General features: G+C 41.5%; 1 protein-coding gene across 1 annotated transcript in view; it reads left to right on the forward strand.

Annotated features, from left to right (window-relative positions):
• Nucleotides 1-13373: 13373 nt before the first annotated feature.
• TRPM6 (transient receptor potential cation channel subfamily M member 6) overlaps nt 13374-26134 on the forward strand; it is a 206374-nt gene continuing 193613 nt past the window's right edge. The window contains exon 1 of the mRNA XM_075560536.1: nt 13374-13592. Coding sequence (XP_075416651.1) covers nt 13584-13592 — 9 coding nt within the window. The 5' untranslated portion in view covers nt 13374-13583. The remainder of the gene's footprint in view (nt 13593-26134) is intronic.

The raw sequence follows: 26134 nt of genomic DNA on the forward strand, positions 1-26134 counted from the left end.
CAACAGAAACCACGGAGGAAAGGATGCGTTGGTTCGTATAAGATATGAAAATAATAGTAATTTATAATGTATTCAGGGGTCACAAGGGTGGGGGTGGGGAAGAAGAGCAAAAGAGCTGATATCAAGGGCTCAATAGAAAGTAAATGTCTAGAAAATAATTATGGCAACATATGTACAAATGTACTTGATGCTATTGATGTATGGATTGTTGTAAGAGCCCCCAATAAAATGATCTTTAAGTTAAATAAATAAAATAATTGCATGTGTAGCCTCATATCTGTCTTTCAAAATCACTGAGCTCTTCCTCAGTATTTTCCATTTATATTTCCATGTTGTGATATTTCTTTTTAATGAAATTAATAAGGATTTATTCATATTCACATAATTAATGGAAGACCTGAAAATAGAATGAAAAAGTCCCAACACCTTGACTTCCATTCCAATAGGTACTATGAGGGAAATTCAAAAATTGGGTTTTCATTGTTTTAAAAAATCATTTTATTAGGGGCTCATACAACTCTTATCACAATCCATACATACTTCAATTGTGTCCAGCCCATTTGTACATATGTTGTCATCATCATTCTCAAAACATCTACTTTCTACTTGAGCCCTTAGTATCAGCTCCTCATTTTTCCCTTCCCTTCCTGCTCCCCCACTGAAGCCTTGATAATTTATAAATTATTATTATTTTGTCATATGTTGTGATCTTTCTAAAGATTAATCTGTTATAGTCTACAAATTTGATTCACAGTAGTTACCAGACCCACTTCTCCATATTTTAGCTGTTGAATGCTTTTGTTTTGATTTGCATCTCTTGAAGGACTAATAAATGATACCTTTTACTAACCAGGAAGTCTCACTAAGGTCTCCTCAAGCTATTTTATCTAAACAATTGCAAACTCCCAGCCCTCATTTATCAGCAGCTCCTCACATCTTCCATATTCATTGAGTCAATTCTGATTCAAAGCAACCCTCCAGGACAAAGTTAAAAATATCCCATAGGGTTTCTGAGAGTAACTTCATTAAGACAAATCCTGGTGGTGCCATGGCTAAGCATTTGAGGCCCACTGAAAGGTCTTCGTTCGCAGCCTCAAGGAAATGAAGGAGAAACTCTTGCAGCTACCTAGAGGAGGGCTTATGTAGACAGAAGAAAAAGTAAGAGAAGAAACTTAGAGGGAGTAGCATGCTGGTGTTCTAAACCATAAGTACAACAGCATGATTCGAGTGGAGAGAGCAAGAAGAAAAAGCTAGGAAATATATGAGACAGACAGATATAGGAGGGGCAGATCGCGTGTGTTTTACAGGATATTGTGCTGTACACGAGTCGGACAACAACAACTGAGACATGAGATTGGAAGAATTAAGAGTTTATTAACAAAGAAGCAGTAGAAAAAGAAGAACCTGCGCGGGGACCAGCAGCCTGAAAGAAAGAGCGAGCTTGTCTGGCCGGTCCCCTTGCTTACAGACTTAGGCTTTTATATCCTACAGTTCTGGTTCTACCTCAGTGTAGTCCACCTCCCAGTACTGGCCCGGGGAGTGGCCGCGCTCTCGATGCTGAGGTGCTGGGTGAACCCGGTGGGGGTGTTTACTTGGGCGCAAGTGATGCACTTTCCAGCAGCTGCTTGAGTCCACTTTTGGAGGTGTGGAATTTTGTACCTTGTAGACAGATGTCGGTACAGCTTGGTTCTCACCAAATGAGTGGTTTTCTGAAGATGGCCCACTAGTTTTTTTCCAACTGCTTCTGGGACTAGCCTGCGGTGGTCGGGTAGGATTAGCCATCCGTCTGGGTCCTTGATGCAGGCCAGCAGGGCTGCCTTTTCCACCAGTTGTTGGGCTAACAAATTCAGAATCAGACTAGACAGGGTGAACAGGCAATTTAGGTTGGAGCAAAGTGGGTGGCTTCTTACCTTTGACTAGGGCCACTGTCACTCCCAGGTTCTGAGCACCCACGGCTGCTTCCTTGGCCGCGTGGTCAGTCAGGTTGTTTTCTTTAATTGCTTTTGAGTTTCCTTGGGTTACCGCACAGTTATGGATTGGCTCCTCGACCATCTTGTCGCGCCACAGGGGTGCAGGGTTGAGAGTGACTGTTTTGGAAAAATGGACACTGGGTGGGTTTAGCAACAGTACCTGGTATTGGAGCACGCGGGCATTTGTTATCCAGTGGTCAGGTGAGCTTCTTAGCAGGCTTTGCACCGAGTGTCCTCCGTGACAGTAATGTGCTGGCCCAGCATGAGCTTTAATGCTTCCTTTACCAACATTGCAGTAGCTGCTATGGCCCACATACATCCTGGCCAGCCGGCAGCTACCGGGTCCAGCTTTTTAATAGGTTGGCCACGGGTCTTCTCCATGGTCCCAGGTGCTGCTTAAGGACCCCCTTGGTGAGCCCCTTACTTTTGCAGAGCGAGAAGAGCTAGGGCTGGGGCCGACAGAAGGGCCCTTTAAAAAATTTTTTTTAAAGGCAGCTTCTTGCTCAAGAGTTTTCAGGACTTCCTGCCCCTCTCCTTTTTTGCTTTCATACAGTAGCTTGGCGATTTCTTCAAAACCAGTTAATCACAGACGGCAGGTACCCCACTGCGCCCAGGAATTAGCGTACCTTGTCCTTTTTCTCTGAAAAAGGTATCTGCAAGACCACATTGATCCTGTTGTTAGATAACTTTCTTTGCCCCGCCTGGAGCTGATAACCCACATATGTGGCTGTTGTGACACATGGTTGGGCCTTTTTCTTTCTTCCCAGGGCTTTTGGTCTTTTTCTTCCCGCAGGACAGCCACCATGGTTTTTGCCATCTGCCTTGTGGAGGTTACAGGTAGATCCTCCCTGTTATTATAAATTTTTTGGGCTATCTTTATTAACTTACTAAGATTTTTACCTTCAAACCCCTTAAGCTTTTGCAGCTTTTTGCAGCTATTTGGGGCTGATTGTGCTACAAGCGCTATATTTATGGCCCGCCGATTTTCAGGGGCCTCAGGGTCGATTGGGGTGTACAACCTGTAAGCCTCCATTAGGCGTCCAAGGAAAGCGGCTGGTGTTTCACCCTTAGCTCTCTGCACTGTCTCGCTTACCTTAGACAAATTAGTGGGCTTCTTAGCAGCCCCCTGGAGGCCTTGCCACAGATATTGGCGGCACCTGGTCAGGGCTTCCCTGCCCTGTGCATCATTGGGGTCCCATGCAGGACGCTGAGTGGGAAACAAGGCTTCTTGCAGATGGGGGGCAGTTACTGGCTGGCTGTCAGCCCTGAGAAGGACCCTATGGGCTTCCTGCTGGACTCTCCAGCAGTGAATAAGACCTGTAAGAGTTACTGACAAACATCCCAGGCAGGTTGGTGGGTGTGGACGACAGTTTCCAGTAAAGAGATTAAACCCTGGGACTTATCAGAAAAAGATGGATTTTGTTGCTTCCACTTATAAAGATCACTAGTAGAGAAAGGAACATAAAGCATAAAGGGGACTGCCTGATCTGCTCCTGGGGGTGGAACAGTTTGTCTTAATGGGAAAATGCCGACTGGAGCCTCGTCCGGTTTATTTTGCTCACTCTTGGTGTTTACATATATTGTTTCCCACCCCCACCCCCCAGGTATGGGGAGGACTGAAAGGCGCAGACATTACAGGGGCAGGCGCCGGACCCATCCTGGCCATCATGTATGGAGGAAGGGCCGGGGCCCGGCTGCCTCTGGGGGGGCTTGTGGCGGCAGCCGAATTTCAAGTTCTTCTTCAGCACTCTGGAGGACTGGATAAAGTTTCTGAGGCTTCCTGTTTTTAGCTTGGGTTTCCTTTCCATTGCCACCAGGACCTGCTTAGGGGGAAGAAACTTTCGAAGATATGGAGGAGGGTTAGGGGCTATATTAACCCACACATCAATGTACGGGATTTGGTCCGGGTGACCTGGTTTTCCATAGACAAACCTTTGAACTTGATATAGGAGGGGCAGGGAATAGGTGCCCTCTGAAGGCCAGTCGGGTACTCCCCCAACTCAATCTGTCTCACAAAAGAACCTGAGACGGAATGCCTTAGTTTTGAACCCGTAGTTTGACATAGACCTTGTAGAAAAATCAGAACAATTATTTACGAGGCACTGGAGCGGAGTCGACTGCTGTTGTCCCGTGATCTTTACTCCAGCTGCTTGAAATCAAATAATAACGGGTAATGAGCAGGAGCAAGAGCAAGCCAGCCAAGGACGAAAACACCGATAAACAAGGAACAGCTATCTTAGACACACAAGACAAATAACAAAATAATACCAGCAGGGCATTAACTTACAGGAACAGGAGAACACAGGGACGTCTCCCTGGTCCTTTGGGAGTGTCCGAATGATGCGTCCAACTGAACCTATTCTCCCAATTCAGGATGTGCACACCAATTTCTATAGTGCTCAGGATGGGGCCCAGCCACTGGGGCGGAGGAACATCTTTCCGAGGCCTTCCCCTAGTTGCGGCGCTGGCTCAGGAGATCACCCGTTCCCAGGGTCTCGCTTGTCCTGCTGATGCACAACCTGGTCACCAAGGATCTCTGAGGAACCTCCAAAATGTTGTACATGAGCCGGACAAGAACAACTGAGACGTGAGATTGGAAGAATTAAAAGAGTTGAAGAAGAAGAAGAAGAACCTGCGCAGCCTGAAAGGAAGTGAGAGCTTGGCTGGCCGGTCCCCCTGCTTACAGACTTAGGCTTTTATATCGTTTCATCAAACAGTTGAGCTGTGCAGCTAAGCAAGCAAGCTGGTACAGAAGCAGATCTTGTGGTTAAGCAGCGCAGCTGAGCAAGCTGGTATAGAAGCAGGCTTTGAGGTTGCACAATTTCCTGGTACAGGATCATCTTTTGCTGGTTCTAGGAACAAGGGGCTATTTGTTTTTTTTTTCCGAGAATGCTATAAGGCCCGTGGTTGCGCTTTAGGACTGGTGCAGAATGTTTGCTTAATATAAAATGGCTTTACTTAAGCTAACTATTACAATTGTAGATACTTGATGTTTACTCTAATGAGAAGGACGTCATTGGAGGTCTTTGATCAGACGTAGACCATGACATGACATATGTTAATGAAATCACTCTACTGTGCTGATGAAGACCAGGGTGAAGGCAGGAGACTAGTGAACACCTATTATCATTCCCAATTGAGAGATTACGTAAACCGAGACTTGGACAAAAGCAAACCCACACAGGTAGTTGCAAACCAAGAGCACTGACATCACCTGGAAGTTAGAAATATAGAATCTCAGGCTCCCCCATCCCTACCCTACCCAACACCCAAACTCCAAGACCAAACTTATTGCTATCGAGTTGATTGCTGACTCATAGTGACCCTATAGGACAGGGTAGAATTGCTTCTGTGAATTAGTAAGACTATGACTCTTCATGGGAGTAGAAAGCCCCATCTTTCTCCCATGGAGCCACTGGTGGTTTCAAATTGTTGACTTTGTAGTTAGCAGTCCAGTGCAGAACCACTCCACCACCAGGGTTCCTTCCCACCCCAACTCAGAGCAATTGAATTAGAATCTGTATTTCAGAACCACACCTACATGATTTCTGTGCACATTTAAACTTGAGGAGTGTTGGCCTATACTTGTTGTTGAAGCTTAATCATCAGAGGAGAGATCATATCACATCAAAGTGATATTCTGAAGAAAGATTTATTTGGTAGCAAACAATGCACAGAAAACTCAACTATCATAACCTAGACATTAAGGTCAGATTGACTGAAATAGGGTAGTGACTGCAAATAGGATAATGAAATATGGTTATTGAGTCAATTCTGATCCAAGGCAACCCTATCATCTGGTGGCTTTGAACTACCCTCCTATGGCTAGCAGACTAACCCACAATGCCACCAGGATTTTTCTAGGGAAATAAGAATTGCCCTAAAAATAATTTTATCAAAAGAAGGAATAGATACCAGAATTTTTTATGAGGAAAAAAAAGAAAAGCAAAACTAAGCCCACAGACCTTAAGCACTGATGAAATATAGCAGAGTGGTGATGAAAAAACACAAAACATTAATGAATGAATGATTTAATACTAAAATGGAGTACCGAGTGAGAAAATTTTTGCAATCATGAAGTACCTCAGCCATAAATGTCTAGCTGCTTACTCAAGTAGTGTAAATATGAGACTTTAAAGACACATTATTTCCAGTAGAGAAGTTACAATGATTGGCTCTTAGTTCTGCTTTTAATTGAAGGGAGGGTTTTACAAAACATGGTTTTTTTGACAAATTGACTTCTTAGGTATTATGCTAGGCAGGGTTCTCTAGAGAAATAAAACCAGGACACTTATGATTTTATATATATTTATATAGATAGATTTATACGACATAAGAAATAAACAGCTAATTAGTCTATAGGGCAGTACAAATGACTCAGTGCAACTCACTTCCATGAGACAGCTAACATACTGGTTATCCTTCAAGTCGAAGGCCACCAGGTATAAGTCAAGGAAGCTGACAGCTGATTCTTCTTTGGAGCAATTCAGGTAATCTGGCCACAGGCAGCAAATAGCAAAGTAGGTCACTAACAGTCAGCCAGATGACAGGGTCCGACAGTCCCCAACTCAAGTGATATATACTCCAGCAGCGTGGTGCAGCAGGTCTTGAAAGAACCTCATACTACAGTGACACAGTCCCCGGGTTGGGTGTCCCACAGGTAGTATATCTCACAAGTTGAAGCAGAGAACCAGCTAAGCCAGTGGCTTAAGAAAGGCAAGGTTCACCGAGCCATTTCTCTCTCCACCCTTCAATTAATCCCACATGTGTTCATTGGCCAGGTTGGCACAATAAACCTACATAATTACAGGTATGTTTGTCTGTTGAAAAATAGTGGTGTATATTTAAGGGTCAAGTTGTTCTTTTCATGAAGTGTCTTTAGCTAGCACATTTAGAAAATTTCTTATTCTGTCAAGATTCCTATCAGGAACAATTGGCCACTTTGATTTATTTAATTTTTGGTTTTGCATATGGCACAAATGGCTATGAATTTTTTAAAAAAATTAACAGTTGACATAAATAGTAAAATATGACTTTGAAATTTCCAACTTGGTTTACAAAAAAACACAAAGCCAAATACACTGCCATCAAATTGATTATGACTTACCTTATAGAAGAGGTTAGAACTGCCCCTCTGCATTTCTGAGACTGTAACTCTTTATGGGAGTAGAAAGCCTCCTAATTGTAGGTCTACCCTGCCCTATAAGGTCATCATGAGTCAAAGTGGACTCAATGGCAGCAAGTTTGTTTGTTTCTTTGCTTTTGATTTAACATGTAGGTAATTTGGTGAGAGTGAGGATCAGATAAGCTTGTCATCATTGTTGTCAAGTGCTGTTGAGCAGGTTGGCCACAGCTTAGTCCTGCATTGTCCTCATAATTGTTGCTATGTGAGTCCATTGTTCAGTCATGGTGTCAATCTGTCCTGCTGGAATCTTCCTCTTTTTCATAAACCTTTTACTTTATCACGTGTGTTGTCTTCCAGGAACTTGTCCTCCTGATAATGTGTCCAAAGTACAGGAGACAAAGTCGCTCCGCTCCACCTTCACTTCAAAGGAGCTTTCTGATTGTGCTTTTCCAAGTCAAATTTGTTCTTTTGCGGGGCAGTTTATGATACATTCTGTATTCTTTGCCAACAACATTTGCATCGAATCTCCTTTAGTCTTGCTTATTCTCATACTCATTTTTCAGCTTTTGCGTGTATCTGCGGCAATTGCAAATACCATGCTGAGGAAAGTGGTTACTAAACAGTACGTTGGGGAGTTGAGGGTAGAAGATCAAAGGGATAAACCTGACTTGAACAGTTCAAACCTCATCAGTTGATCTCGCCTCTGATGCACTCTGGACCTCATCTCATTTTCAACATTTTCTGTATTTTTTTCTTTGTTTTTTTTCAAGTAAGGTTTATTTCAAATGTATTATGTCGTTGGGGGTCACTGCCTTGGATTTGTGTTATCTGTTTTTCGGTACATGAATCCCAGGATTGGTGAATCTATAGGACAGCAAGTAGAACAAGGATTTCTGGGGGTGACATCCAGTGCTGGTGGCAGTGGCCATGGGAGTAAATGGGAGCTGATGTCAAGAAGTCCAGGAAGGAAAAGAATGTTTGGAAACTGATTGCGGTAGCAATTATTCAGTACTGCTTGATGTGATGGAGCTATGGAATGATATATGTAAAAATTCCCAATTAAAAAATTTTTTAAATACCATGCTTTGGGTCAGGCACACCCTAGTACTCAAGGTGATGTCTTTGCGTTTAACATTTTAAAGAGGTTTTTTGCAGCTGAAATGGCCAATAAAATACATTGATTATTTCTTGATAATTGCTTTCATGGTCATTGAATGTGGATACCAGTGAAATCAAATCCTTGGCAACTTCTCTCTTGGCTCCACTTATCCTGTTGTGACTTAATAGTTTCGTTGTGAGGGCTTTCGTTTCTTTAGTCTGGGATCTTCATCAGGAATTGAGCCCAGTGCTCATTGCTTTCAGCCAGCGATGTTGTGTTGATTGCATCTTGTAAATTGTTAACATGTCTTCCTCTAGTCCTGATGCTGCATTTTCTTCCTAAAGCTTAAGTTGAGAATTGTTCACGTGTGCATATAGGGCCCTGGCAATCTTCAGCAGGTGATACAGGAATCTCGAAGTGGAAAATTCCGGCAGCTGAAACAGTCACTTGTGATTTTGAAGTCAAATACCTAGAGTAACCTACTCATGCAATTGAGCTAAGTGGTTCAAATATTGAGGGAGGAGACCAATAGAATACCATGCCCACCTACCTAGTCCTGGTGATGCAAAGCTTAAGCTCTTGGCTGCTAAGCAAACATTCTGTGGTATGAACCCAATAGTGGGAGAAAGAGCTGGCGGTCTGCTCCTGAAAAATAACCCCAAACCAAACTCACCACCAAAGAGTTGATGCTGACTCATAGCAACTCGATGGACAGGGTAAAACTGACCCTGTGAGTTTCGGAAACTGTACCTCTCTCTGGGAGGAGAAAGCCCCGACTTTCTTCAGAGGAGCTGTTGGTGGTTTCAAGCTGTTGCCCTTGCAGTTAGCAGCCCAACACATAACCCCTATGCCAACAGGACAGCCCTGAAGACCCACTGGAGCAGCTCTTCTCTGACTTATAGGAGAACTAAGTTTAAATTGTGTTGATGGCCCACAACAACAACATAAATGTTAGACGAAGTCAAACAGATGGATCTTGTCGTTGTCAGGCGCCATCACATCAATTCAAACGCTCAGTAACCCTAAATACAACAGAGGGAAACACTGCCATCCTCACAATTGTTTCTATGTTTGAACCCATTGTTGCAGCCACTGTGACACTTTTTCATTGTCCCACTACTTTACCAAGCATGGGGGCCTTCTACAGGGACTGGACTCTCCTGATCGTATGTTCAAACTGTAAGATGAAGTCCCACCATCCTGGCCTTTAAAGAACATTTTGGATGTACTCCTTCCAAGACAGATGTTTGTTCTTTTGGTCGTTCACAATACATTTAACGTTCGCTGCCAGCAGCAGAATTCCAATGCATTGCTTCGTCAGCCTTCCTTATTCAATGTGTAACTTTCACATGGATCTGAGGCCATTGAAAATACCATGGCATGGGTCAGATGGACCTCAGATGTCAAAGTAATAGTCTTGCTTTTCAACACTCTAAAGAGGTTTTGTGCTGCAAATTTTGCCTATGAAATGTATCTTTTTATCTCCTGACTGCTGCTTCTGTAAGTGTTGATTGTGGATCCAAGCAAGGCAAAGTCCTTGACAACTTCAGTCATCTCCCCGGTGTTACAGGTTGGTCCAGGTGTGAAGACAGTCGGTCCTCTTTATATTGAGTTGTAGTTCATGCTGAAGGCTGCAGCCCTTTATCTTCCTCAGCAAGTGCTTTAGCTCCTCCTGACTTGCAGCAAGTGCATAGAGTCAGCTGGGTGTAACGAACCACCCAGTGATTAGGACAGTTAGAACAATACCATTGTGTGAATGAGTGTGTGTCATTTCCCTCCTAGCTGTTTGTTGTAGCCTAACAAAAGTAAACAAGGGAATGGGCATTTGTAATGTAGAATGCCTTGTTTTTTATGTACTGCATTGTTGCTGTAATTAGATGCATGGATAGGGGCTCACTCAGAGTGACCTTCTATGTCAGAGGTCAAATTGTCACCCCGGCTAGTGTAATCCTCATAAATGCTGCTATGTTTGGACCCAGTGTTGTAACCACTGTTAGCGCCTTGAGGTTGTTATTTTGTTGTTGTTGACATTCTACTTTAACAACCATGATGTCCTTCTCCCTCCTAGTGATATGCCCAAATTGAGCAAAAGAAATCTTGCCATCTTTATTCTAAAGAGCATTCTGGTTGTACTTCCTCAAAGACACAAACCATTCAAAACTCACTCAGAGCACTTCTTACAAAAAGAATACATCCCAGCAGAGAAAAATTAGCTGAATACTTTACAATAGTTAGATCGCCTCGAAATAGGTTGACCATTTGGATATTTATAATATCATTCTAAGATCACATCAGCCAAACATTTAAACAACTAATATGATGGCAATGGCTGGAACAGCTTCTCTTTTGTGAGGCCTGTGATATTCGCTGGTATTGATTGTGGGGGGAAATGCCAGCCCCCCCCTAATCTCGGGTTTGATAGGCGCAATTGTATGGTTAATCTCTCTCTCTCTCTCTCTCTCTCTCTCAAATAGTAAAGTCCTAGAGAGCATGAGAAATGAAAGAGAGATTGGAATAATGGAGTCAAGACACATTTCATGGTAGCATGCTCTGCTCACCTCAGCCCTGCTTGGTGGTCCATGTGGAGATAGGATGGGGAGCAGGACAAGGGGAAAGGGAACCGGGGATGGAGGAAAGGAGAGGAGAGGGAGAACTGACCAGAGGCCAAGAGGGATCTTTATTGCTAACCCAGCCCTATATACCTTTTAGGGGAGTATAAACCCCCTAATTACAGGTAAAGACATACATCACAGGAAGGGGTTGTACTATAGGTAATATACAGCAATGAAAGGAGGACAATCTAGGGATATACACGCAGCAATAGGAAGAGGAGGAATTGGGGGTATACATGTGACAAGATGGGCGGATCCTAGATTCAGGATAGCAGCCTAACTTTAGAAGGCACTGAGCAGGTTTGACCTGTTCTCTAGATCTCCATAGAAACCATTATCAGTAGGGTGCAAACCCCACCTACTGGGACCAGACCAATGGTCCCATAATTTAAAGAAATGGTATAATTCCAACACCTTCTCACCCAATGAATTTAGGGAGAAGTAGCTTATTGTCCTTAACAGCAGGGAGTGGGCCCTACCTGTGGTGGGACCAGTCAGTAGTCTGGCAGCTGACTGCTTTCCGGGAGGTAACTTGACAATCATTTACCATTGCAAGCAGTGTCCTAAGTCTAACATATATTTGGGGGAGATGACTTGGGAGAAATCTTTGTTTCCCATAATTGATGATTTTATGAGCCTTTCGTGGCCCTAAGGGTGAGCGTTCTCCACCCATTCTAGAGGAAGTAAGTTGGGAGGGGGAGCAATGGTAGAGAAAAAAGTTCATAAGAACTCTGAGCCAATGATAAGTATTTACATATAATCTCCTCCCTGGGGGACAGACAACAGAAAAGTGGGTGAAGGGAGACATCGGACAGTATAAGATATGACAAAATAATAATTTATAAATTCTCAAGAGTTCATGAGGGAGAGGGGAGTGGGGAGGGAGGGGAAAAAGGAGCTTATACCAAGGGCTCAAGTAGAAAGCAAGTGTTTTGAGAATGATGAGGGCAACAAATGTACAAATGTGCTTGACATACAATGGATGGATGGTTGGATTGTGATGAGTTGTATGAGCTCCCAATAAAATGATTATTTAAAAAAAAGATCAACTCTGAGCCATCAACCTACTTCTAAACCAGCAATCTAAAAGATGCCAGGAAAGTAAAATTTGTAGCATCATAAGCACAACAGACAAAGCGCTTACACTCTTCACACAGCTGTCCAGGAGGCCAGTTTTGTCTCTTGGGGGCTCCTTAGCCCCGAATGCGCGTCTCCTTTCATTGTGCTGCTGGAGTGGAGCTCTAGGGCAGGGCCCCAAAGAAACCTTGTGCTTGTATTACTGGCTCAGGCTCACAAGATACAGCACAGCAGTTTAACTAAATAAGCCACTGTCATGATCTTTTCATGTCTGCGGAAGATTGGGCTTTTATTTCTCCAAGGTTTTAAGAAGGGCTGATATGTAATTTGTCGTTTGATAAAGAGTGAAAGAAAAGAATAGTGGAGTGACTTCCTGGTGCCTTGCTGGTGTTTTTGTTGCTGCCATGTAGTCAGGCAGCTCTGATTCATGATGATGGCCCTTCACGACAACTGAAATAAACATTGCTCGGTCCCCTGCCATCTTTATGACTGTTGGCGTCCATTGCTTGCGTCCATTGCGGACATTATGTTAAACCAAACCAAGGAGGTTTTCCTTAGCTTCCACCAAACCTCCACTTTACCAAGCATGATGCCCTTTTCCTGCCCCTGCTTTTTCCTGATGATGTGCTCCAGGTACGTGAGCCCAAATCTTAGCAGCAGTACTTCTAAGCATCATTGAAAGGTAGGTCCTCACCATTTCCCATGCTGTTGGTGTTCAAAACAGGCCTATCCGCAAATAGCTGAAGCCCAGTTAGGGCGAGAAACAGGGTGGGGAGAGCAGAGGGGCGGCTATTGTGACTGATATCTTTGGCATTCTAACACCAGGTTCTGTGTTAGAATGTGAAACATGTTTTAACGAGGAGCACAGAAATGAAAAGTATTGGAGGAGGGAGGGGAGAAAGGGGAGTTGGCATCAAAGAGTTCAAGAAGAAAGAAAATGTTTTGAAACAGATGGTAGCAGCAAAGTACAATTATGCTTGATTTGATTGAATTATGGATTATTATAATATCTGTAAGGCTCCCAATAAAGTGATTTTTTAATACCTTTTTAAAAAATCTTTTTATTGGGGCTCATAAGGCTCTTATCACAATCTGTACATACATCAATTGAGCAAAGCACCCTTATACTTTCGTTGCAATAAAGTGATTTTTTTAAAAAAGAAGGAAAAGTAAAAGCAAAACCTTACATAACCAGTCTAGCAACTAGCAGCACTCACAAAGTTTGCACAGGCTGTAAATACATAAAAACAAACAAAAAACCAACAGCTACCCCCCCCAACAAAACACCACCGAAAAAACCGGACATTGAATTCTGGTTGCTAAATGCCAGCTCAGCCGGAGGCAGTGTATTCACAACACACACGCACTGGCTTGAAAAACTGATCTCTCGCAGCTGGAGAATTCAAATAGATGACAACCAGACTGTTAATCATTTCCGGACCTGGCAACCCTAGTCACAAACAAGTTCCTGCTGAAGTGAAATCACTCCTCTGGTTTGCATTTAGCACCACTCTCACTTCATGGTGCAGTTTCTCCTGCCTGGTTAAGCCCATGGAAAATTGGTGGGCAATTCTGCTGGTAACACTCTTTCCAGCCGTAGCTCCCTTGAGCTGGGATTTAGCCGATTGTGTGGTGGACGGAAACTTCAGGATACAATTCAATGGCTGAAGGCTGAAGTGCCGACTACGCTGACTGTGGTTATGAAGAGGGTGAGTGCATGAGTCTCTGAGGCGCTCTGGTGTTCATGTTTCTTACACTGCGTTTGAGAGTGTAGAAGGCAAATCTTGCCATTCTAGTTAACCACTTAGATTTGCATGAGGGTTGTTTTTAGGTGACGACAGGTGAAAGAAAATGCAAGAAATTTAAGTGTATGATTAAGCATCCATGAAAAATAGGATGACTTCAGTATTCTCTTAAAAGAAATCATCTTATTAATTGAACAACTCATTTATTGAATTGAACTGTTATTGATATGTTGTTATACGCTGAAGTAACGTTGGATTGTTCAGTAAATAGACTGGTGATAATTTTATGAGAATGAAAAGACATCAATCATTTTGATTACTGATGGAAATAAGAGCTAGAATGTGAATAAAGCATTTGGCGGGGGCGGGTAGACTTAAAATGTCAAATAATTCTAATCCTAATAGAAATAATGTGTGTTTCTAATCACAGGGCAATTTTTCTTTCTTCCCCTTTTAATCTATTTGAGATCGTTTTCTGAATAAAAGCTATACTGATGGTTCAATTATTTTATTTTTTAAAAGAAAAACAAACAAACACTAGAAGGACTTTCATTAAAAGCGTCATTTCCCCCCCTGGTTTATTTCAAGGAAAATTTCATTTCAGAAAACCATGCAGAGTTCTCTGTTTTTGAAACCTAGAACATCCCTAGAAAAACTTGGAAATAGGTACCGATTTTTTCTCTTTTTAAGGTTTCACTTATATTAATGGAACTTAGAAGATATTTTCTAGTTGGTTGAATACATTTTCTTAAGGTCTAAGTCCATGTTGAATCAAAAAGAAGTAGCAGATAAAATGTTGACCTGAAAGAGACTTAAATGCACATCTTAGAACTCACTCTGATCCAAACAACCTCATTTTCAGAGAACTTCAATGAAAACTTTGCTATGTTTGAAATAGGATAAGAGTGGGCGTGCCTTTTTACAAACTTTTCCACCACTGTGAAATCTGGAAACCACCAAATGCGAATGCACAGGGTAGCTGTAAAATATAACGGAATATGATATCTCTCTTAAAGAGGATGAGGTGAACCTCTGTTTATGAGGGGGCTTCAAAAGTGTATGGAAAATATGGTTGAGTTTTTCTATAAAATTTTTGAAGCGCCCCTGTATTAACATAAGACTCGTCCAAGTTATATTTTAAAGTAATAATAATAATAGAGTAAATACAGTATATTTCACCTTTTCTACAATACATGCCAGTTTCTTAATTTATTCTATTTGTAGAAGAGAATATATTTATTTGCCAAACCATTTACAGTGATTATTTTGTGGGACTACTGAATGAGACTGCTTACTTTGTACCTTATAGATGGTAGGATGTAATTGGCAGGAACTTTGTTTTATTTACTACGAAATCCTCAGTGCACATACTGGTGTTTGGCATATGACACACAGTAAATAGTGCCGAATGAATGAGTAATTGTTATTGTTAGGTGCCATTGTTTCCCACGTACAGTTATAGACCAACAGTGCAACAGAATAGAGATTCACCTCGCCTTTTTTAATTGAAGGTGTAAAATTCCATTATAGTTAATCACTCCCTTGTTTGTTAGAACTTGGTGGTTTCTAGGTTTCACAATGGTGAAATAGGTTGTTATCAAAACACTAGCCCTGGCTTAATAACAATATGCTCATTGATCCTAGAACTTTCTTGTGCTAACCTCATAATCTTAGCTTTGTTTGAGCCCATTGTTGCAGCCATTGTGTCAATTCCCTCTAGATATTTGGTACTGAGGGTGGTTCTGGAGAAAACAATTCTAAGGATGAGTTTTCTAAATTGGTTCTCGAGCCTGGCTAGTTTTGAAGAACTGATGACTTTGCTTGGAAAGAGGACACTACGAGTCAATAGTGCCAAATGGCTACAGAAATAAGCAAAATATTACCACCAATAGAGAAAATATTTGTGAGAAACAAGGGTCTTGTGATGGCATATTGGATGATTTTCAAAGGTTTTATGAGAATGAGGAGAATAAGGAATCAGGTTGGTTTGACTTCCTTTCACTAGGGCAAGTGGTGAAAGAAAGAGATGAACCCAGGGCTGCTAAGTCACAGCTTAACCTTTTGCACAAATGATTCGAAAGTTGCTGCTTGTTCTCTGAAAGAGAACCTTATTTCTTGTAGCAACAAAGCTGATATTGCTAAAAATAAAATCCGGAGACTTGTCGTAAGAGGAGCTGAATTACAACAACGATTGAATTCTCGACCTTGAAAGCTAAGGGGAGGCATTGATTTGGAAGAATTCTTGGCCAAGTGAATGTCATTCTCCCTCAACCAGTGGAGAGGGTCATAGTCCTCAACCAACTCCAAGTCCGACGTCACTTTACAAACCCATAACTTCTGGAATGAAGTATATTCCACTCCCCTTGTGGAAGCACTGCAATGTACTACCAAAATATATACTGGTATCGTGTCGTATCGTGTCCCTTCCAACCCCCAAAGAGATCTATGGTTTTTTCACCAGAGTTCCTGGGGGAAAGGAAATACTCAGACTTTTAAGGGAATACTGGATGCTGGCTCTGACCTGATGTGGATTCTAGGAACTCCACAGCATCACAGTGGCCCACCAGTCAGAGTGGAGTTGTAGGAAGGACAGGTTATTAATGGATTTTTAGATCAGGCTATTCTATAGTAAGTCCAGTGAATCCCAAAACCCATCCTGTAGTGGTTTCCCTATTTCCAGACTGCATAATTGGAATATAAACACTCAGCAACAGGGACTCTATATTGACTCTCTGACAAATGGAGTCAAGGGAAAAGCCAAGTGGAGGTCATTGTAAATGCCCTTGCCTAAGAAAATAGCAAACCAGAGCAACACTGTCTTCCTGAATGGTTTGCAGGGATTAGTGCTCCCAGAAAGTACTTGAAGCACACAGGAGTTTTGATTTCTATCAGAGAGTACTCAACGTGCCTATTTTGCATGTGCAACAAGACAGATGGATCTTGGATAAAGAGGTGGATTATAGTAAATTTTAACAGGTGGTGACTCCAGTTTCAGCTGCTGTTCCAGATGTGGTTTTACTGCTTGAGTGAGTTAATATATCTCCTGGTACTTGGTATTCAGCTGTTGATTTGGTCAATAATTTTTTTCTCGATTTTGATTGTAAGGAATCACTCGTAGTTTGTCTTTAGTTGTCTTCACTTGCTACCTAAGCATATGTCAATTCTCCAGCGTTGTAGCATGGTTTAATTCACAGGGACTGTGTGAAATTGGTTGACTAGAGAGACAAATACAAAGACACTTACATATGTGTCGGAGCTTTATGTCAAAGAGTTGGGACCGATTGACAGGCTAGACTTCACCCCTCCACTTATTTATCAGGTTGACATGAAATTATGTAGCTACCACAGAGACCTTGATAATTTTCTCCTTACACAACATGTCACACCAGTCCCTTACATTAATAACATTATGCTCATTAGCCTAAGGAATGAATATCAAGGATTCGACACTTACAAAAATACTTTTGTGTGTTAGAAGGTGGGAAGTGAACACAACAAAAATTCATGTGTCTTCTAACCTTAGTGAAAATTTTAAGAGTCCAGTGGTGTGGGGACAGGTCAAGTTATTCATTCTAAAGTGAAAGATAAGTTAATACATCTACCCCCTTCTACATCTAAAAAGGAGGCACAATACCAGGTGAACCTCTTTGTAGGCAACATATTTTTCATTTAGGTGTGCTACTCCAGCCTATGTAAAAAGTAAGTTAAAAGCATCTCGTTTTGAATGGAGCCCGGAACAAGAGAAGGTTCTACAACAGGTTCAGGCTGTTGGGCAAGCTGCTCTGCCACTTAAGTTCCATGACCCCACTGATCCAATGGTGCTTGAAGTGGCGGTGACAGATTGAGTTACCTTTTGGAGTCTTTGGAAGGACCTTATCTGTGAATCAAGACACAGACACTTACATTTTTGGAGCACAGCCCTGACATCCTCTAAAGATAACGACTGTCCTGAGAAGGAGATATGTGGGCATCTTGGAAAGTGGACAGTAGCAGCACTTCATCTCCTTTCTGTGACATCTGTGATGAACAATGGTGACGGAGATCCTCCCAATGGGTAGACCTGGTTGTTAATGTTGCTTGGAAGGAGAAATGGCCACATTGCAGTTCTATACTGATTGACAATCTGGCTGGCTAATAAGGAACATGATTGGAAAATTCATGATAAGAAGGTTTGAGGAAGAGGTTTGTTGACAGGCCTCTCTGAATGGACCTAAGAAGTGAAGATATTTGTACCTCATGTGAATGAGCACCAAAGAATGACCTCAGCAGAGGAGACTCATAATGATCAAATGGATAGGATGACACATGGAGACCAGTCAATGGAAAGCAGTCATTGTCTTTACTCAGTTAACCTTGCCATTGCCCAGTGGGCTCCTGAACAAAGTGGCAAGGATGGAGGATATACATGGATTTCTACTCATCAAAGCCAACTTGGCTAAAGTCACTGCTGAATTCCCAATCTGTTGGCGGCAGAAACCAACACTGATTCCCTAATATGGCACCATTTATCAAGGCTACCAGCTAGACACTTGGTGGTTGATTGATTATATTGAGCTACCTCCACCTGGTATAGACACTCTCGATACAACTCTGTATTTCTTACATACCAGGCCTCTGACAATGCGTACTAAATGCAAAGGAAGCTAGTCACTTTAGATACTGTAGTCTATTTAAAGCTTTATAAAATGTCTTCAAATATGAATAAGTTACGTAGAAAGAGCACTGGTTGTGCAATGGTTTAGTGTAGGGCCGCTAAAGGAGAGGGCAGTGATGTGAACCCCCACTGGTTTCTTCACAGGAGAAAATGCCTGGCAATCGGTGGGTAAAGATTTCAGTGAAAGAGGTCTTACTCTGTCATACAGGATTACTGCGAGGCAGAAGGGACGGGAGGCCACACAGCAACAGCAATAACGAAGCAGTAAATGCAAGAACTCATTGCACTCTTTAAAAAGGTATAAGGAGACAGCAACTTCACATGGACGATGAAAGGTAGCGATTATCTGACCTTAGTCTGAAACAGTCCTTCTCAAACTTCACCCCAAATTAAAATTATCTGAGGATTGTCCTGGTTTCCAGATTGAGAGTTATGAAAGCGTATGCAAAACTTTTCCTTCAAACGATTTTTAGAAATGATAATTGTTTGTGGTCGTATTAGAATTGGCATTCTGAGTCCGTTGCATGATTTTGTGGAAGAAAGCAAAATTCAGAGTAGATCCAGAAATTCAGAATTATTAATGGAGATCTACTTCTTCCATCTCCTCTGTCCTCAAGAACTCCGATTCTTGAAACCATATTCTTAGACCACAGTACTATAAAACTGGAAATCAGCAATGGAAAGAATAAAGAAACAAAGACAAACAATTGGAGATTCAACAATATACTACTCAAAAAAATACTGGGTAATAACCCAATAAGGGATGAACTTAGGGAGTTCCTAAAAATTAATAAGAATGATAACACAACATATCAAAAACCCAGGAGATACAGTGAAAGCAGTTATCCGAGGTCACTTTTTAGTAATTAATGCACACATGAAAAAAGATGAAAGAATCAAGTTCAACACCTTAACACAACACCTCCAAAAACTAGAACAGTCAAGAACATAAACTGTCCAACATCAAAAGACAAGAAATCATAAAAATAAGAGCAGAAATAAATGGACTAGAAAATAGAAAAACAATGGGGAAAAAATCCACAAAGCAAAAGTTGGTTCTTTGAAAAGATCACCAAAATCGACAAACCACTATTAAAGTCAGCAAGGGAAAAGAAAGAGCAGGCGACAGTATCTAGAATTAGGGATGAAACAGGGGGAGTCACAACCGACCCAAATGAAATAAAGAGTATGAGTACTCAGTACTATGAAAGACTGTATTCCAACAAATTTGATAAGCTGGATGACACGGACAAATACCTAGAAAAACACTTTTTCCAAATTAATGCATATGGACATTAAGACCTTGAACAGACACATAGCAAATGAAGGAGTAGACAAGGGCATCGGGAAACTCCCAACCAAAAACTGGAAGGTCCAGATGGCTTCACAGGAGATTTCTACCAAGTATTCAAAGAAGAGCTGATTCCAATCCTACACAAACTCATCTAGAATACAGAAAGGGACAGTGAACTCCCAAACTCATTGTTATAAAACCAGCATAACCCTGTGACCAAAAGCAGGCAAAGACCCCCAAGATAGAGTGCTACAGACCAATATCACCTCGTTAACATAGGTGTAAACATTTTCAATACAAGCTTGGCCAATAGACTCCAATAACATATAAAAAATAATACATCATGACCAAGTGGGATTCATACCAGGGATGCAGGGATGGTTCCACATTCGAAAAACAACATAAGCCACCACATTAACAAGAAAAAGGATAAGAACTATATGATCAGATCAATTGATGTAGAAAAAGCATTTGACAATATTCTACACCCATTCCTAATACAAGCTCTTAAGAAGATAGGAATCGAAAATCCTCAACACAAGAAAGGCCCTATATGAAAAACCAATAGCCAATGTTATACTCAATGGAAAATAGCTGAAAACATTTCCACTGAGCAAGGGATCCGACAATGATGCCCCTTATTCCCACTCTTATTCAACATTGTGCTGGAAGTCCAAGCCAACGGAAACACCAACGATAAGACAACAGCAATTGGGCAAAGAAGAAGTGAAACTTTTGCCATTTGCAGATGATGTGATTTTATATATTAAGAATCCTAAGGGGTCCAAATTGGATTACTGGAAACAATTGAGTTTAAAAGAATAACTGGATACAAGATTAACAAACAGAAATCAATTGGATTCCTATATACCAATGATGAGTATACCAAAAAACACATCTAGAGAACAGTACCATTCATAATAGCCACACAAAAGCTGAACTACATAGGAATATACCCAACCAAAGACCCAAAATACTTGTACAAAGAGAACTACAGAACATTATTACAAGAAAGCAAAAGGGACATAAACAAGTAGAAGAATATTCTGTGTTTGGGGATTGGAAGACTTAATAATGTGAACATGTCAATACTACTTAAAGCAATCTACAAATTCCAGCATAATTCTTTAAAGAAATGGAAAAACTGATAACCAAGTTCACATGGAAAGGGAAGAAGCCCAGGATAGGCAAAAGAACTCAAAAAGAACAAAGTAGGCAGTCTTGCACTGTCTGGCTTCAAAACTACTACATAGCTACAGTAGTAGTATGTTAGATACATAGGCCAATGGATCCGAACAGAAAACCCAGAATAAAAACATCTTCATACAGACAACTGATTTTTGACAAAAGCCCCAAAAGCATTAACTGGGAAGGAAATACCTTCTTCAATAAATGGTGCTGGAAAAACTGGATATCCATCTGCCTAATGTCCCTAGTGGTGTGCACCAAAGGGGAAACATTGACCCAGGCTTCTGGGCGCATCTTGGGGACCCAGGTCAGGAGTCACATGGAATGCTGGGGCATTGAATCCTGGATCTTCAGGGCTCACGGTATGCTCCAGAGGCTGCATCAGTGAGATCCGATGTGGAAAATCCACTGGGTGAACTGGACTCTACCTCAGACACACATGTACTGTGAGGACTTAAGACTAACAATTCATGGTGCCTGAGGAAGTGGAAGACAGTTGTATCAAGATTGTTGTACTGTTAGTAGGCAGACAAACGTGGTCTTGCCACATCAATTCACTGTATGCTGTATTAGATAGCTACTATTCTGGCAGACCTGTGATTGATACTCCCATTGTTTTTGTAAATAGCATCCAGCCATGAAAGGATTGACTCTGTACCAGTGAATAATTAAGGTACTGTGATATAGAGTTATCCCATACTGGCCCAATATCCCTCTCTCAACAGTGCTTTTAAAAATTAGTACCAGGAGCTTATCAAAGGCAACATTAATGGAAGATCACATTATGCCATAGGGGGATGATCAATAAGACTCTCTACCATAAATTAACAAGGAGAATCTGGAAGGGAGCCAAAGAAAGATTTTTTTTTTTTAAAAAAGCAAAAAACATAGATCTAGGAATGGGTTTTGGGCTTGCTCTAAATCCTAACTCCAAGTTAAGAACAATGTGTTCTTACATCATGGCCCTGTCAATACTCGCTCTCAGGAAGGGACTATAGAAGATATGGGTGCTATAGCAAAGTGTGGTGCCCTGCTATCAGAAAATAGCACCTGGGATCTTTAAGGCTTATTTTCAAACAAGCAGCCAGCTAAGTAAGATGTCAACTAAGTCCACATGGAAGAAGAACACCAACATCAGTTACCAAAGGATTATAAATCATACAATCTGAAGCTGAAGGAGGAATAGTATCAAAGCCTACATTGTGAGAATCTGGCTTGAAGTAGGCCATGGATGACTTTGGGAGTCCAAGATACATTTGTGGGATCTACATAGAAAATAAGCTTCTGATGATTTCCCTCTGTCCATAACAGAGGGATGGGAGGACAGTGGGTACCAAACAGAGCGCACTGGAGAAATGACTCCAGAAGATCCAAATGACCAACCTGACTTGAATGGTTAAAACCTTTTCAGTTGACTCCCTACCACTCTGATGCATGTTAGGCCTGATCTGGTTTTCAACATTTTCTGTATTTTTGTTTGTTCATATTGGGGTTTATCTTAGATGTGTTATGCCATTGGGGAACACCGTCTTGAATCTTTGTTATGTTTTCCTGTTTTTCAGTATATCAAACCCAGGATTGATAAACCTATAGGGACAATAAGTAGAATAAAAGTTTCCGTAGGGTATGGTGGTGGGGGTGGGGTGGGGGTGGGGTGATGTCAAGGAGTTCAAGAAGGAAAAGAATGTTTGGAAATGGATTGTGACAGCAATTATACAACACTGCTTGATGTGACTGAACTATGGGGTGATCTATCTGTAGAACTCCCAATGAAATGGTTTGGGGAAAAAACGAGAAAGATTTAATAAAAATGAAGTTACATAAAAATCTGCAGTCCAGAATTAAAAGTAGAAATCTAGCTGTGAACTTACAACCTATCTATATACTGAAAAGATTTCAGTGTAATGACTGACATATTATAGGCGCCCATGGCACCCAGATTTGGGTCTTTTACAAGTCCATTTCCCAATCAAATAAACCTGGGATTCTTGGAGAGGGTCCAAGTTTGAGCCAAGACATTTACAAAAATACCCTGGGTTGTCTTGATATATTAAATAGCAAGGAAGCTCTTAAAGCCAGTTATGATGATTTATTAAGGACTCTAGTACCAATATGGAGGAGCTCGGTGGCACAGTGGTTATGAGCTGGCCTGCTCACTGCAAGGTCAGCAGTTTGAAACTAGCAGCCGCTCCAAGGGAGAAAGACTGGGCTTTGCACTCCAGTTAGCATTAGTCTCAGAAACTCGGAAGGCAGTTCTACCTTGTTCTACAGGGTCACCATGAGTAGGCACCGACTCAATGGCAGTCTTTTAGTAACACTGTGAAGAAGCTCTCCTTGGGCAAAGATGGGGCAGATTGAGTTTCAGTAATGATAACAATGATAACAAATTGTGTCCTCATCTATTGCAAGTCACTTTGAAATGTAGTTTAAAGCGACACACTTTTATTATATCACACAGTTCCAGAGAGGCATTCAGAGGAGCTAGTTTATTAGTCCTGTTTCAGCTGTTGGCTGGGGCTGCATTCGTCTGACTCTGGCTTTGAAAGGGCTGCTTCAGCTCACACATATTTTAGCAGTTGACAGTTTCTTATCATGTGAGCCTCTTCATAGGGCTCCGTACAACATCAATAATGGCATCTTCAGATTTAGTGAATGAGTGAGTGAAAGAAAAGATGGAAACTGTTATCTTTTATAAAATAATCTCTCAGTTTGTTGTTCACAAAGACCAACTCGGGTACAATGTGGGATGGGACGATACAAGGTGTAAATTCCAGAAGGCAGGAATCTTTGGGGCCATCTTGGAGACTGGTATCCATACTATGAAACCAATCATATGTCCTTATCTCTTAGAGTTCCCAATCATATTTAAACAATAGTAGCAGAACCAAACCAAGCTAGTTACATCTAAAGATGACAGAGAAATGATCTATTATTTTGCAAACAGGTGTTACACTGACATTTTCCCCATATGAACGGGAGCGTTGGAACCAGATAGTAGATGAGAAGTTTTTGTCTTATAAAATATCCTCAGCTTATAAACACAATATGAAGTGATAGTATTGTCATTTTTTCATATTGCAACCTCTAGCAAATGAAAGAATGTAGACATTGGACATCAAATTTTGCTAATTGTTTTGAGTCTTGTGCTCTTTCAAAGAACTGTCTAGATCAGTGATTATCAACCTTCCTAATGCTGTGACCCTTTCATACAGTTCCTCATGTTATGGTGACCCCCCAACCATAAAATTATTTTCGTTGACACTTCATAACTGTCATTTTGCTACTGTTATGAATCATAATGTAAATATCTTTTATGCAGGATGTATTTTCACTGTTACAAATTGAACATAAGTTAAAAATAATTAAAGAACAATGATTAATCATAAGCCATCATGTAATCTGATATTGTGAAATATTTATGTGTTTTCCAATGGTCTTAGGCGACCCCTGTGAAAGGGTCATTCGACCCCCAAAGGAGTCACGGCCCACAGGTTGAGAACCGCTGGTCTAGATGTTATCAAAGTGACAAAGTGTATGTCTGTACGAGACACACAGAGGCCAGTGAGTTCGTGGAGCAGAAACAGCTCAGGACTGGAAGGCGAGATTGGTTGCCCAACTTACCCAAGGAACTGAACCCCGATCTATCTGATCAGGCCTCTGTATTCAGCCGTCAGTTTTCAGGAGAAGTGGCCAGAGGAATGTGTTGAACTATAGCACATGGATACTGAGATAGTTAAGGGTTATATTGGGGCAACCTGGTCAATAAACACATATGGGGTTAATGAAGGGCGGAGAGATAAATGACTCAGTGAGCGTTGCCTTTTGAGTTCTCTGGTCTCTTGCTTTCTGATGCTCGGACCAGGGTGCAGCTGCCTTAGCCAGTTCCCTGCTTCAGTTGGCAAGGCTCACTTCCTGCAAGACTTCCTTGAGGAGAAGCCACATGGACCTACCCCGAAGCAGCCCTGGGTGCTGGGCAGCTGTGTGGAGACCCCTGCCACTGCTGAGACGCTTTCACACTCACTGACTCGGCTTTCCTCCTGCAGTCAGCATCATAATGTGTGTTTTATGAGATTGAGGAGGACTTTGTAGATCTGTGTCGGACATATGGACTAATGTTGGACTTACGGACTTGGGTAGCATTGGGTTGGGATGTTTTATTAATGTATACTTACCCTTTATATAAAACTCTGTTTTATACATATGAGTTTCTGTGGATTTGTTTCTCTAATGTACCCAGACCAACACAGATAAAATCAGGAAAAATCCAGACTCAAGGAAACTATAGGTAAATGGCTTATATTATGCAATAGAAAATTCTAAGGAAAGAAAAAGGTGGAAGGGGAATTGATAGATTAAAAACAACATACGAGAACTAGTCTTAAACTACGGGCAAGATTATCTACTGCAACAAAGGATGAAGGCTTGGTTGACAGGACACTGAGAGGAAATGATAGAAGTCAGGCCAGGGTTGGGACTGTGATCCAGGTGGGCGCCTGGAGGGCTTTCTGAATGCCTGCCAGATTTTCCTTTCTTGTTTTAATTGATGGCTTTATAAGTGTGATCACTCTATAATACATCTCCAAGACATTCATTTGTTCCATGTGTTTCATAACAAAAAAGGTAAAAGCACACGCACCATAATTGTTTCTGAAGGTAATGCATTAATGCAGTAAAGCAGAGGTGTCAAACTCAATGAAAACGCGGGCCACTTGGTGCAGCAGGCAAGATTCATGCGGGCCGCATCACATTGACAGATTTTGTTAAATTTAGATTTTGAAGTGAGGATTCAGGAATATGGAGGGGATAATTAAAACACGATATAATTGCTTTTATCTAAACATTAATTTTATTTAATGTATTTATAAAATGAAAATTATTCTTTTTTACCCAAAACTTGCCAGCACTTTCCTCCTACTAGCTTTGACTGGAAAACATAACAAAGAACAAATAAAAAGCACAAAATGTTGGACAGCTGACAAAAGTGATGCACAATCGTCATGGCTTCCCTCTAAAAATGTGAACTAGCGCTGCCGCTGGGTGTGATTCATAACAGCGCAACCCAGAGTGCCCTTTTTAACCTTTCCCTATTGGGATCTGTTTACATGACGCGACACAGAGTGGCAGGCACGTCGCTTCCAAATGTCGCCGGAACTGAGTGAGCGCGTTTAGGCACGTCCACAGGCCCCCAGGAAAGGCACTGGGCCACGTGTACACTCGTCTTCGGTAGTTAAAGGGTTAACGAGGGAATTGTGTGTACGGTATTGCCTCCATGTCCCCTAAGTGCTATTTTCTTCATCGCAATTGTTTCTTTTTTCATTTTATTTCAGAGCATGGCAGGCCACAAAAATTTCCTCGGGGGCCGCATGCGGC

This window comes from Tenrec ecaudatus, chromosome 10 (genome assembly GCF_050624435.1).
Source record: "Tenrec ecaudatus isolate mTenEca1 chromosome 10, mTenEca1.hap1, whole genome shotgun sequence".
Classification (NCBI taxonomy): domain Eukaryota; kingdom Metazoa; phylum Chordata; class Mammalia; order Afrosoricida; family Tenrecidae; genus Tenrec; species Tenrec ecaudatus.